The sequence below is a fragment of the Bos indicus genome, chromosome 3, assembly GCF_029378745.1.
Source record: "Bos indicus isolate NIAB-ARS_2022 breed Sahiwal x Tharparkar chromosome 3, NIAB-ARS_B.indTharparkar_mat_pri_1.0, whole genome shotgun sequence".
NCBI lineage: Eukaryota > Metazoa > Chordata > Mammalia > Artiodactyla > Bovidae > Bos > Bos indicus.
Window position 1 is genome coordinate 81,136,589 of NC_091762.1, and position 14,135 is coordinate 81,150,723.

The 14,135-nt window shown below is 39.7% G+C and overlaps 1 protein-coding gene across 1 annotated transcript in view; it reads right to left on the minus strand.

Annotated features, from left to right (window-relative positions):
• CACHD1 (cache domain containing 1) overlaps positions 1–14,135 on the minus strand; it is a 234,983-nt gene that overhangs the window by 90,780 nt on the left and 130,068 nt on the right. The window contains exon 3 of the mRNA XM_019957321.2: positions 13,928–14,076. Within this exon, the coding sequence (XP_019812880.2) occupies positions 13,928–14,076 (149 nt within the window). The remainder of the gene's footprint in view (positions 1–13,927; positions 14,077–14,135) is intronic.

Below are 14,135 nucleotides of genomic sequence, written 5' to 3' on the forward strand. Positions count from 1 at the left end.
CCCAAAGAATAAAAGAACAAAACCATTACAGCAAGAGCTCCTGGCTAACTCACAGTGCTGTGAATAGTAATAATAAAAAATAAGATGTACATAGACATTTTTTATTATTCTTTCATGTGAAACACCTTAAAATATGGCTGGAAAAAAATAGGATTTGCCCACACATGGGTCAGCTGTTACGCCTAGAAACATTAAATCCAACTGTGCATCAGCACATTAAAACTATACATTTGCAATTGGTCCTCTCTTCTGAAATGTCATGCATATAACATACTTGTGGGGGTGAAAATATCTGTGGGATGAAAATAGAGTGATGCTACAGGCTACATTCAACTTCTTGCCAAATCTCTCCCAAGGATGATCCACGTGTGACTTTTAAAATCAGCATGTTCATACTAAATAAATCTTTAAATAAATCTTCCTTCTAAATACCTTCTGCTCTTATTTTCATTTGTTAGTTAACAGATTCTTCCCCTCTGAGATGTTCAATTTAAAATTTAGAATAATCTTTAAAAGTCTTCCTTCCAACCCAAATCTCCAATAAAATCTAGTGGCTAAGTCATGTCCGACCCTTCTGAGACCCATGGACTGTAGCCTACCAGGCTCCTCTTCCATGGAATTTTCCAGGTAAGAATACTGGAATGGGTTGCTATTCCTTTCTTCAGGGGATCTTCCTGATCCAGGGATAGAACCTGTGTCTCCTGCATTGGGAGGAGAATTCTTTACTTACCACCAGGGAAGCCCCTGTACTTCCTGTCTACAGGAAATATTCTATATAACACACCACCACCCAGGACATCTTTTATTTTCCTACAGTCTTTCCTCCAGGAATTACCACTTTTCTCCTAGATTATTGGAATGGCCCAACATGACAAGCAACTAGTCTCTTCACCAAAATTTCTCTGGAAGGAATGATGCTAAAGCTGAAACTCCAGTACTTTGGCCACCTCATGTGAAGAGTTGACTCATTGGAAAAGACTCTGATGCTGGGAGGCATTGGGGGCAGGAGGAGAAGGGGACGACAGAGGATGAGATGGCTGGATGGCATCACTGACTCAATGGACGTGAGTCTGAGTGAGCTCCGGGAGTTGGTGATAGACAAGGAGGCCTGGCGTGCTGCGATTCATGGGGTCGCAAAGAGTTGGACACGACTGAGCGACTGAACTGAACTGACAATGATTTAATCTGCCCAAATCTCAGACCTGATCACAGCCTTTCTTTGCTTTGAACCTGTTTACAGATGTAAATCTGTCCAGTAGATCAAAGATTCTGAGCTCACCACATACATACATCCCTTCTTGGCTGTTTCAGCAGTATCCCCCATCTCAAGTTATTCAATGCTTTATGAAGCTTTGCTGTTTTCTGATCTCAAGCATCCTCCTTCTAGATCTGTCTGCAGGAATTCCACGCTTGAAGACCTCAACTACCACTCTTCAAGCAAACTACAGAGCCCTCTATTCATAATCACTCTTTCTTCAAAAGAGTCTTTGGGTTTTCCATGACAATTGACACAGCCTACTGAGTTTACTCTGCATCCTCTAAGCTCCTAAGGTACAAACTGTTTTATTCATCTTTACCTAGTGGTGAAGGCAATGTCTGGCACCTTAACTGCTTTGAACATGACACAGACAAGTTGAGTTAAAAGTGATATATACACAGATATTTGGAAATTTTGTGTGCTTAAACTCACTCCGCATGCAATCATCAGTATTGTTATAATAATTATTCATGTCTATTATTATTATTATCAGTTCAGTTAACTAATCACTGAGATAACTAAGTCAACAGCAACTTAAGTTTCCCATCAGAGCTTAGCACAATGGAATAATCCTCAGGTGAAATTGATGACTACCATGAACGGGCATAAAAGTACTTGAAATTCTGCCTAAAGTATCTCAGTAATTCTGACATCATCATCACTACCTATACTCAAACTAAGACCACCTCAGGTTTCGTACCACACATGAACTCTCTCCACAGTTATATATTGAGGACCTGTTCAAGCAAGGTACTGAGCAAAAAGTTGACAGAAAAAAGATAAAGGGCACACAGAATAGAAATATGACTTAGAACCTGGTATCAGCCCCTTTCACCATTACCCAGAATCAATCTTCAGTTCAGTTCAGTTCAGTTCAGTCACTCAGTCGTGTCCGACTCTTGGCGACCCCATGAATCACAGCATGCCAGGCCTCCCTGTCCATCACCAACTCCTGGAGCTCACTCAGACTCACATCCATCGAGTTAGTGATGCCATCCAGCCATCTCATCCTCTGTCGTCCCCTTCTCCTCCTGCCCCCAAAACCCTCCAGCATCAGAGTCTTTTCCAATGAGTCAACTCTTCACATGAGGTGACCAAAGTACTGGAGTTTCAGCTTTAGCATCAGTCCTTCCAAAGAAATCCCAGGGCTGATCTCCTTCAGAATGGACTGGTTGGATCTCCTTGCAGTCCAAGGGACTCTCAAGAGTCTTCTCCAACACCACAGTTCAAAGGCATCAATTCTTCGGCGCTCAGCTTTCTTCACAGTCCAACTCTCACATCCATACGTGACCACTGGAAAAACCAAAGCCTTGACTAGACGGACCTTTGTTGGAAAAGTAATGTCTCTGCTTTTGAATATGCTATCTAGGTTGGTCATAACTTTCCTTCCAAGGAGTAAGCGTCTTTTAATTTAATGGCTGCAGTCACCATCTGCAGTGATTTTGGAGCCCAGAAAAATAAAGTCTGACACTGTTTCCACTGTTTCCCATCTATCTGCCATGAAGTAACGGGACCAGATGTCATGATCTTCATTTTCTGAATGTTGAGCTTTAAGCCAACTTTTTCACTCTCCAATTTCACCTTCATCAAGAGGCTTTTTAGTTCCTTTTCCCTTTCTGCCATAAGGGTGGTGTCATCTGCATATCTGAGGTTATTGATATTTCTCCCAGCAATCTTGATTCCAGCTTGTGTGTTTCTTCCAGCCCAGCGTTTCTCATGATGTACTCTGCATATAAGTTAAACAAGCAGGGTGACAATATACAGCCTTGACGTACTCCTTTTCCTATTTGGAACCAGTCTGTTGTTCCATGTCCAGTTCTAACTGTTGCTTTCTGACCTGCATACAGATTTCTCAAGAGGCAGATCAGGTGGTCTGATATTCCCATCTCTTTCAGAATTTCCCAGTTTATTGTGATCCACACAGTCAAAGGCTTTGGCGTAGTCAATAAAGCAGAAATAGATGTTTTTCTGGAACTCTCTTGCTTTTTCCATGATCCAGCGGATGTTGGCAATTTGATCTCTGGTTCCTCCGCCTTTTCTAAAACCAGCTTGAATATAGCTACCTTCAATTCCTCCCTCTCCCAACACCCAATAGTGGTGTGCAGGCCATAGCCAACACCAACAGGCAAGTTCAGGCCCCTTCTGTTCATGGCATATGTAAATGAAATCAGACTAGGTTTTCTAGTTGTTACATGGCAAACAAGTAAAATCTCCTAAAAGAGGATCATCATTTATTTTCTAAAATGTTAAATTCTCTCATTCAAACAACTAGTATTTACTTAGTGTCTACAGTACAGTACTCAGATGTTCAGTCACGTCCGACTCTTTGCGACCCTATAGCCTGTTGCCTGCCAGGCTCCTCTGGCTATGGGATTCTCTTAGAAAGAATACTAGAGTGGGTTGCCATTTCCTCCTCCAGGGGATTTTCCTGACTCCAGGATCGAACATATGTCTCTTGTGTCTCCTGCACTGGCAGGTGGGTTCTTTACCACTGAGCCACCTGGGAAGTCCTGCTGAGTGTCTACTATGTATTAAAGACACATGGCAGCAAGAGATGAATTGTCCTTCATTTCATTTATAAAGCTTAAAGTCTCCTGAAAGAAGTTCAGTTATTCATTCTAGTATCTGAGGTACTCTATGATCTAATATTAATTCAACTTCTCAGCTGCCTTTTCCATCACTTTTCCCAATACAAGGTCCTCATCAGTGCTCCTGGCCATTTCCTTCTGTGGGGCTTTCTTTAAATTGACCTTCCTCTCCTGGAAAGCTCTCCCTCCATATCTCTATATGTGAACATCCTTTTCCTACGCCAAGACTCAGCTGAAATGCTTCTCTCATAAACCATCTCATAAATGTTTCAGTTCAGTTCAGTTGCTCAGTTGTGTCTGACTCTTCATGACCCCATGGACTGCAGCACGCCAGGCCTGCCTGTCCATCACCAACTCCTGGAGTTCACCCAAACTCATGTCCATTGAGTTGGTGATGCCATCCAACCATTTCATCCTCTGTTGTCCCTTCTTCTCCTGCCCTCAATCTTTCCCAGCATCAGGGTATTTTCAAATGAGTTAGTTCTTCGCATCAGGTGGCCAAAGTATTGGCATATCAGCTTCAACATCAGTCCTTCCAATGAACACTCAGGACTGATCTCCTTTAGGATGGACGTTTGGATCTCCTTGCAGTCCAAGGGACTTTCAAAAGTCTTCTCCAACACCACACTTCAAAAGCATCAATTCTTTGGCACTCATCTTTCTTTATAGTCCAACTCTCACATCCATACATGACTATTGGAAAAACCATAGCCTTAACTAGACAGACCTTTGGTGGCAAAGCAATGTCTCTGCATTTTAATATGCTGTCTACGTTGGTCATAACTTTCCTTCCAAGGAGTAAGCATCTTTTAATTTCTAGGCAGCAGTCACCATCTGCAGTGATTTTGGAGTCCTCTCAAATAAAGTCTGTCACTGTTTCCACTGTTTCCCCATCTATTTGCCATGAAGTGATGGGACTGGATGCCACAATCTTAGTTTTCTGAATGTTGAGCTTTTTAAGCCAACTTTTTCACTCCCCTCTTTCACTTTCATCAAGAGGCTCTTTAGTTCTTCTTTGCTTTCTGCCATAAGGGTGGTGTCATCTGCATATCTAAGGTTACTGATATTTCTCCTGGCAATCTTGATTCTAGCTTGTGCCTCATCCAGCCCAGAGTTTCTCATGATGTACACTGCATATAAGTTAAATAAGCAGGGTGACAATATACAGCCTTGACGTACTCCTTTTCCTATTTAGAACCATGTCCAATTCTAACTGTTGCTTCCTGAGCTGCATAACTGTTTACTTTTTTAAATTAATGAATAAGTAATGTAACCTTTGTAGGTCCTGTTGCATAATATCATCTCAACCACCCCCGCCCCCACCCACCAGATAGCTCTCAAAAGCGTGAAGAAAATTACCTAATCAATCTAGAATTTACAAATTTGGGCAGCAGGAAAGGTTGTCCATAATGAATCTTGAGCATTGGCTATCTGGAGTATAGTGGAAACTGTTCAGCTTACAGTTGAGGAAACTAAGGACTACAAAGGTTAGGTGAATTTTCTAAGATCATATAGCAAACAGGTAGAGCAGATGGCCATCTGGTCTTAAGACCATATTCCTATGATATAATCTATATCTCAGCTGAATTGAAAATGAAAGGAAAAATATCCTTACCACTTAAGATATTTTTTACTACCACGGTAGAGACTGAATTGATTTAAAAATGAAATATTTAAAAAGAGGCTTGCTGTTGCTGCTGCTGCTAAGTCGCTTCAGTCGTGTCCAACTGTGTAACCCCATAGACGGCAGCCCCAGGCTTCCCCGTCCCTGGGATTCTCCAGACAAGAACACTGGAGTGGGTTGCCATTTCCTTCTCCAATGCAGGAAAGTGAAAAGTAAAAGTGAAGTCGCTCAGTCGTGTCCAACTCGCTCCTCTGTCCATGGGATTTTCCAGGTAAGAGTACTGGAGTGGGGTGCCATTGCCTTCTCCGAAAAAGAGGCTTACCCTACTTTTAAACATGAAACAAAACTCATGTTTCAGTTCAGTTTTAAAAAAAGCAAATGGAAAAAAAAAAGCAAATGGAAGATGGTATGGAGATTCCTTAGAAAACTAGAAATAAAACCACCAGATGATCCAGCAATCATACTCCTAGGCATATACCCTGAGGAAACCAAAATTGAAAAAGAAACATGTATCCCATAGTTCACTGCAGCACTATTTACAATAGCTCGAACATGGAAGCAACCTGGATATCCATGAATAGATGAATGGATAAAGATGTTGTGGTACATATACACAATGGAATATTACTCAGCCATAAAAGGAACATCTTTGAGTCAGTTCTAATCAGGTGGATGAACCTAGAACATATCATACAGAGTGAAGTAAGTCAGAAACAGAAAGATAAATATCCTATTCTAATGCCTATATACAGAATCTAGAAAAATGATATTGAAGAATTTACTTACAGGGCAGCAATGGAGAAACAGACAGAGAATAGACGTATGGACATGGGGAGAGGGGAGGGGAGGGTGAGATGTATGGAAAGAGTAACAAGGAAACTTACATTACCATATGTAAAATCGATAGCCAATGGGAATTGGCTGTATGTCTAAGGAAACTCAAACAGCGGCCCTGTATCAACCTAGAGGAGTGGAATGGGGATGGAGATGGGAGGGAACTTTAAAAGGGAGGGGATATATGTATAGCTACAGCTGATTCATGTTGAGACTTGACAGAAAACAACAAAATTATGTAAAGCAATTATCCTTCAAAAAAAAAAAAAAAAGGCAATCATAAACTGTGATCTCATGCTCTGAAGTCCCTAGAGGATCCTAAGGAGAGTAATACAGGAATCTGAACATTCTGAGTCAACATGTTAATCATCAAAATTAAAAATAACTCTCTAACTTATTCTAGTTCCCATGTCAACAATACTTCAGGAATTTAAAATGTGAACATACAAATGCCTTAGTGCCTATTCCCACAATAACTATTCAATTAGCCAACATTAATTGAGTGAGGATAAGAGAACTGACTTCTACTTGGAGACACAAAAAAGAATAAAAATCTGAATTCATCTCCCAGTATTTTCTCCCTGGTTTATCCATTGCACTCTTCCAGTCTTCTTAAATAAAGACATTGAAAACAAAAAATAAGAACACCACGAGACAGGAACACCTACAGAAGAAATTGAGGAAGGGAGGAGGAGAAAAATGGAATTAAGAGATGTTGAAGACAAGATTATTGACTGGCTTATAAAAAAAAGTCAAGGGTTAGTGACTAAACAACAGTTTCAGATGTGCAGAGCACATTCCCATTTCTGTGGCAGGTTTCAGAAATAGATATTTTTGGTATATGCAAAAGGTGACTATATATAAATGTGACAAAACAACATGTATGCTTAAGACACTTATAAAATTTATTAATATTATATAGTCTTCTCAGATTGGGAGTTGCAAAATCACATGCTAATGTGGGTCCAGTAGGTAATGATTGTTAGGGGAATGGGTTGGGTGTGAAGCAATAGGGAGTAGTGGAGTCTGTGGTGAAGGGGAGAATACAGGCCCTGTCTTCAAAGGGAGCTGCTCTTCACTGGAGCTGACTATTGCCAGGGCAGGAGGAGAATGGGATGACAGAGGATGAGATGGCATCACTGACTCAATGGACATGAGTTTGGGTGAACTCTGGGAGTTGGTGATAGACAGGGAAGCCTGGAGTGCTGCAATTCATGGGGTCGCAAATAGTCGGACACGATTGAGCAACTGAACTGAACTGAACTGAACTGAACGTGATACCATTGAAAATGAGTTTGCTGTAGATTAAGTCATAGCCTGCTCCCCCCCATAAGAAAACATTAATTCTTCAGATCATTCCTTCAGTAAATATTAATGGAATATCAAATCACTATACAGGACTCTGTACAAAGTAATTAATTTTAAGGACTCCTGAGTAAGAAAAGTTGACTGGTCTGAGAATGAAAGTATCAAAATCACCTGAAAAATCAATTTTCTGCTGCTTTGCAGGTTCTGTCTGTAGTCATCACAGTATAAGCTTCAGGGTGGATTCTGCAGAATATTGTATAAAAGAATATTCTCTCTCTTCAGAGCTGGGCATTTTATCTTATTTTTAAAAAAATATGCATTATCATGAGACTTCCTGGTGGTCTAGTGGTTAAGACTCTGCATTCCCACTGCAGGGTGCATGGCCTTGATCCCTGTCAGGGAACTAAGACCCCATGTGCCCCGTGGTGTGTTCAAAAGGAAAAAAAAGAAGAAAAATCATTATCAAGTTTTAGTGACAAAAATCAAATATGGATTATACATCAGTAAAAATAAAATTCTAGGCCTAAAAAATAAAAATTAGTAATTGGATAAAAAAATCAATCATAAAAATATTGGCCAGGTAACTAACTTGTCTTTAATAAAGTTGGAGAAGCAAGATCAATGGGCTACAGACACAATGTTAGTAATAAGTACCTTAAGTGCTCTTGGGTCAGTGCTACATTTTTTAAAATGTTTACAGGGCCTATATATTTAAGAATGTTGTTCATGTCTGACTTTTTGCAACCTCGTGAACTGTATCACGCCAGGCTTCCCTGGAGTTTGCTCAAACTCACGTCCATTGAGTCAGTGATCCCATCCAAACATCTCATCCTCTGTTGGAGTCTTCTTCAGCATCACAATTTGAAAACATTAATTCTTTGGCGCTTAGCTTTCTTTATGGTCCAACTCTCACATCCATACATGACTACTGGAAAAAACCATAGCTTTGACTATATGGACTTTGTCAGCAAAGTGATGTGTCTGCTTTCTAATACAGTGTCTAGGTTTCTCATAGCTTTTCTTTCAAGGGTATGTGTCTTCTACTTTCATGGCTGCAGTCACCATCTGCAGTGATTTGGAGCCCAAGAAAATTAAATCTGCCTGCTTCCATTGTTTCCCCATCTATTTGCCATGAAGTGATGGGATCGGATGCCATGATATTAGTTTTTTGAATGCTGAGATCCAGATGTAAAACCAGCGATCCCTTATTTCAAGTCCAGTTGCTTATGTTTACTGTAATGGCAATATTATCATATATGCATGTGACCAGTTCATGGGTATAAAGAGTTTGCTTTATAGAATGGTAAAATCTTACAATTTAGAAGGATTTTTCTCAACAATCTTCAGTCCAGTTTTCATTAACTTCAGTAGTTATTTATGTCAATCATCTTTAAGGCTTTGGTTACATTCACTTAATATTTTCATTTAAATTAATGCATTTTAAAATTTAGGTGTATTCATTTTAAAAATAAATTTTATGTTATTTCCATAAGAGAAAAAGCATTATCTTGACATAGAGGATAATATAAACTGTTTTTAGTCATGTTCTTAAATTGCTTTCCAAGACTTGCAGTTCTTCCTTTCTGCATTTAATTCCAACATGAACTCCCTGAGATTCAAAATGTAGACTTTTTCAGAAGGATTGAAATATAAGAAAGAGAGAACTGAAAATGTCCTCAATAGGATAACACAACAGTTAGAAAATGCAGACTAAAGCATTTTATGAGAAACTGAAAAAAGGGGCAGCTAAGGATTCCAACCCTGGTTTACGGCAGTAACTTACTATTAACTCTTCCCATATTTGAACCTTCATTAAAAAGGTAAGAGGCCCTTTTAATTTTAACAAGTGTTTGTGTTTAGTCAATGGCTAGAAAAGCATCAGCTCAGTGTTCACTGCAAAAATTCCTACATACATTCCCTGGTAAGAGAGCCTTTTGCTAAGCCAAGAAGACTCTGTCTACGAGAAGGGTAGTTGTCACTTGCCATTTTCAGCTACAGACAGTTGTGATCAGATCTTTGTTTAAGATGTCGCTAGAGGGAACATGTTTTTTGCCATCCGTCTATCTTCTGATCGCTTAGCTTTATCATGAGAACTGCTCTGGTTGTACAAGATTCACCCCAAATGGCAGTTCCTGGCTCTGTCACCACTCCTAGTGAGGAGAGAAGACTGCAGTGCAGCTGCACAGTGTTTCTGCTTTCAACACAAGTCCAGCATTTAGAGGAGTACCAACCTGCTTACCCCGCATGTTAGGAGTGTAATTCAAGTCTCTTAGATGGCAAACTGAACTAAATGACAGATTCCTGGAGGGCAGAAACTACACTTTATATTTTATTATATTCACTTAAAGGCAGATCACTGGTTATTGCCAAATGTCTGGATGACCTGCATTTCAGACTTCAACCCTTATCTCAGCATATTCAAAATGTAAATCACTGTCTTTACTCCAAAACATTCTGATGTAAATCTGTCTAAACCTTCAAAGTATACATGTGTGTAAGCATGTAGCGCCATTTTCACAAGGCAGAAAATTCTCTTCTTTTTTTTTTTTTTAGAAAATTCTCTTCTATGGCATGGTTACATTTTATGTTATCACTTTTATGCATGGGATATAATTTCCTTAACTTAGCTATTATTAGAAATTTAGAATATTTACAATATTCTCTATTCCAAATGGCATTACAATGACTTTTAAAACAAATTTATCTTTATTAACATGTCTTTATTTCTTGAAATATCCCTCCAAATGACCAGATCAAACAAGATGCACATTTTTTAAAAAAGAAAATTGAAATATAGCTGGTTCACAATATTGTGTTAGTTTCAAGTGTACAAAGTGATTCAGATATGTATCTTTTTTGGGGGTTCTTTTCCATTTTATAGGCTATTTCAAGGTATTATGTTATACAGTAAATTCTTATTGTTTATTTTATACATGGTAGTATCTCTTACTTGCCTGGAAAATCCCATGGATGGAGGAGCCTGGTGGGCTGCAGTCCATGGGGTCGTTAAGAGTTGGACACAACTGAGCGATTTCACTTTCATGCATTGGAGAAGGAAATGGCAACCCACTCCAGTGTTCTTGCCTGGAGAATCCCAGGGACGGGTGAGCCTGGTGGGCTGCCGTCTATGGGGTCGCACAGAGTCGGACACGACTGAAGCGACTTAGCAGCAGCAGTATCTCTTAATCTCATACTCCCAGTTTATCCTTCTCCCTTTCCTCTTTGGTCACCATAAATTTGTCTTCTATGACTGTGAGTGTATTTGTTTTGTAAATAAATTCATTTGTACCATTTTTTTAGATTCCACATGTAAGTGCTATTGTGTAGTGTTTATTTTTCTCTAACTTACTTCACTTAGTATGATAATCCCGAGGTCCGAGAGGGACACCTCTTTTCCCCATGCCATGCAGCTTGCAGGGGTCTTAGTTTCCTTACCAGGGATCAAACCTGTGGCCCTGGAAATGGAAGTGTGGAGTCCTAACCACTGAATGGAAAAGGGGTTCCCCAATGTGCACACAGAATCCTTTGTGAAGCCATCCATCTGGTACACTTCTCTGCTTTGAGGAACCAGAGCACTTCTCTGCTGTGTCACGGTTTGCTCTCACTATTTAATTATGTTCAGTATTTGGTCCCACCCAATAATAGTTTAATTTCTCACCCCTGACTCATCCCCATATTCAAGTCATTTCAGATTCCAGCACATAGTAATCAAACCCAGTTGTGAGGCACTGGGATGAAAATGGATGAGCTGTAATCCCTGCCCAGAACAGCAGGGGAGGTGTACCTACCAACAACACGTGGTCCATTCAGTTCTGCACCGTAATAGAGGTGACGGAAACTCACTATGGGAACAAAGATGAGGAACAATGAATTCTTCCAGGGGCAAAGGTAAAGAAGGAGAGGGGGAAAAAGAGGTGATAGGAAGCTATGGAGTGAGACAAATGGTTATATTGCCTGTTGAAACATTAAAAGAAATTCATGAGGTGGGAAAAAAATGGAAAGGTGACATATTGGGTAGATTTACAAGTAGACGTCAGTCAATTCAAGCTTTTTGTTTCACCTAGAGCCATGTTCTACTTAGAAATTTCATGAAGATCCCCTATTTTTGAGGCAACTTCTGCACTACTGACATTGAGAGTCAGACAATTCTTTGGAGGACTGTCCTGTGTATTGCAGGAAGTTTACAGCATCCCTGGCCTCTCCTCACTAGGAGCAACTGTTTCCACCTTCCAACTGTGACAACTGAACATGTTTCCAGATACTGCCAAATCTCCCTGGGGATGAAGGGGAGTGGAAATCATCTTAGTTGAGAACCAGTGTTTTAAGCTACGCTGTAAGGTGTAAGGACTTCTCCCTTACTATCCTATCTTTTTTCCTCAGTCAGGAAATGATTTTTTTTCTTTGGTTTAAAGCCCAATGGACTCTTATTTTATTTTTAGATTAGAGGCAAATTGTTGAAAACATTAAGTTACCAATGCCCCGACTATAAAAAAAAAGAACTTCTTCTTTGATTAAACCTAATAAACAAAAAATGAAATGTTCACTATGATAGGAAAGTATATATTTGCTCAGAACATTACAATTTGCAAAGTACTTTCTTATACGATTTCAAAAAAATGCTCATAATATCCTGTGAAATATCCATTATTATTTCCATTCTAGGGATGAAGCAAGGCTCAGTCAAAGCTGTCACCTATCTGAGACCCCCTGAATACCAACTCCTGGAGTTAAGATTCATATCTGGACAGTCTCATTCCAAAATGTATATACTTTCTGTTTAGGTTAGTAAATAGCTACTATGCACACAGGTAAGCCAGAGAGAAAGTCTCATCTTAACATCATACAGAGAAATAAAATGATCTGAGGATGCTCGGTTACCTACATAGCCCACTAACAAAATATAATAAGTAAAAACTTCTTTGTAGGAAGCAAAGGGTCATTTAACTACCAAAGAATTGTGTTGTTTTCATCCTTTGCATAGCTTTAAGAGCGCTTATGCAAAAAGAAGAGTGATACACACTAGATATGGTAACTTTTACACTCATAATTTTAGAGTATGTTAACTTCTTTTAGTCATTCTAAATAGCCAATTCTAACTTGGTATCATGAAGATTATTATCCACTGATAGAAAACTGCATATAAAAATAGAACGTTAAGTAACTAGATTATGGCTACTCAGCTAATTAGAGACCAAGTCAAAATCTTTGTACCTGGAAATAACTGTTCTTCCCTCTACAATTTCCAGCATCATATAACCCTATACCCCTCCAGATATAAATATCACTATGCCAATGAACAGCTTCCCTGGTGGCTCAGATGGTAAAGAACTGCCTGAAATGTGGGAGACCCCGGTTTGATCCTTGGGTTGGGAAGATCCCCTGGAGAAGGGAATGACTACCCACTCCAGTGTTCATGCCTGGAGAATTCCATGGAGAGAGGAGGCTGGCAGGCTACAGTCTATGGGGTTGTAAAGAGTCAGACACAATTGAGCAACAAACACACACATACGCCAATAAATAAAATATCCTCAACCAGATACAAATATCACTATGTCAATAAAAATATCCTCAACCATTCTGTTTCAATATTATCTGAAGCCATATCTACCTTGGTAGTTTTAAGGACACTATAAAGGATGTTCAGTTCACTTCAGTCACTCAGTCATGTCCAACTCTCTGCGACCCCATGAACCGCTGCACGCCAGGCCTGCCTGTCCATCACCAACTCCCGGAGTCCACACAAATCCATGTTCATTGAGTCAGTGATGCCATCCAACCATCTCATCCTCTCTCGTCCCCTTCTTCGCCTGCCCTCAATCTTTCCCAGCATCAGGGTCTTTTCAAATGAGTCAGCTCTTCACATCAGGTGGCCGAAGTATTGGAGTTTCAGCTTCAACATCAGTCCTTCCAATGAACACCCAGGACTGATGAGGGAATTTTTGCTACTAATGTGTCAAGGATGAAAGGCAGACCCTTAAATTAGGCAAATCAGCTCAGTCAATGAGACTATCTTATTCATGACCCATTAGTTAACAAATGAAAAAATGTTTGCAATTTTCAAGACTTAGTCAACTCTGGACTCAAACAATATTTGGCATTTCTGAACCTAGTCTCCAGCTTGACAAAAAGGTGAGCAGGGAAGATCCAGGAATTTCCTGCATATAGTCACACTTCTTTAAAAATTACTTGTCTATATAAAAGTAAAGGGCTTATTTAAGATAGGAATACATTTTGCAATAAACAAATAGGTATTTTAAATATGAATGGAAGGCAGTTCAATTCCTGGCTTAAACAACAAAAAATTCCAAGCCTTACTCCATCATGGAAGGTGGGATGGTACAGCAGTCTTGAATCGCAGTTAGGGGAGAGGTCAGGTGAGCTGTGTAGGATGCTTCTACAACTTGCTTATTCCGGTTGACCACATCCAAGTAACGGTTGAACTTCTCTCGGATTTTTTTGGCTAGCTGTGGGATGAGAGTAAGCAAAATCAATCAAAAGACCAGGACATCAACCCATTGTACTT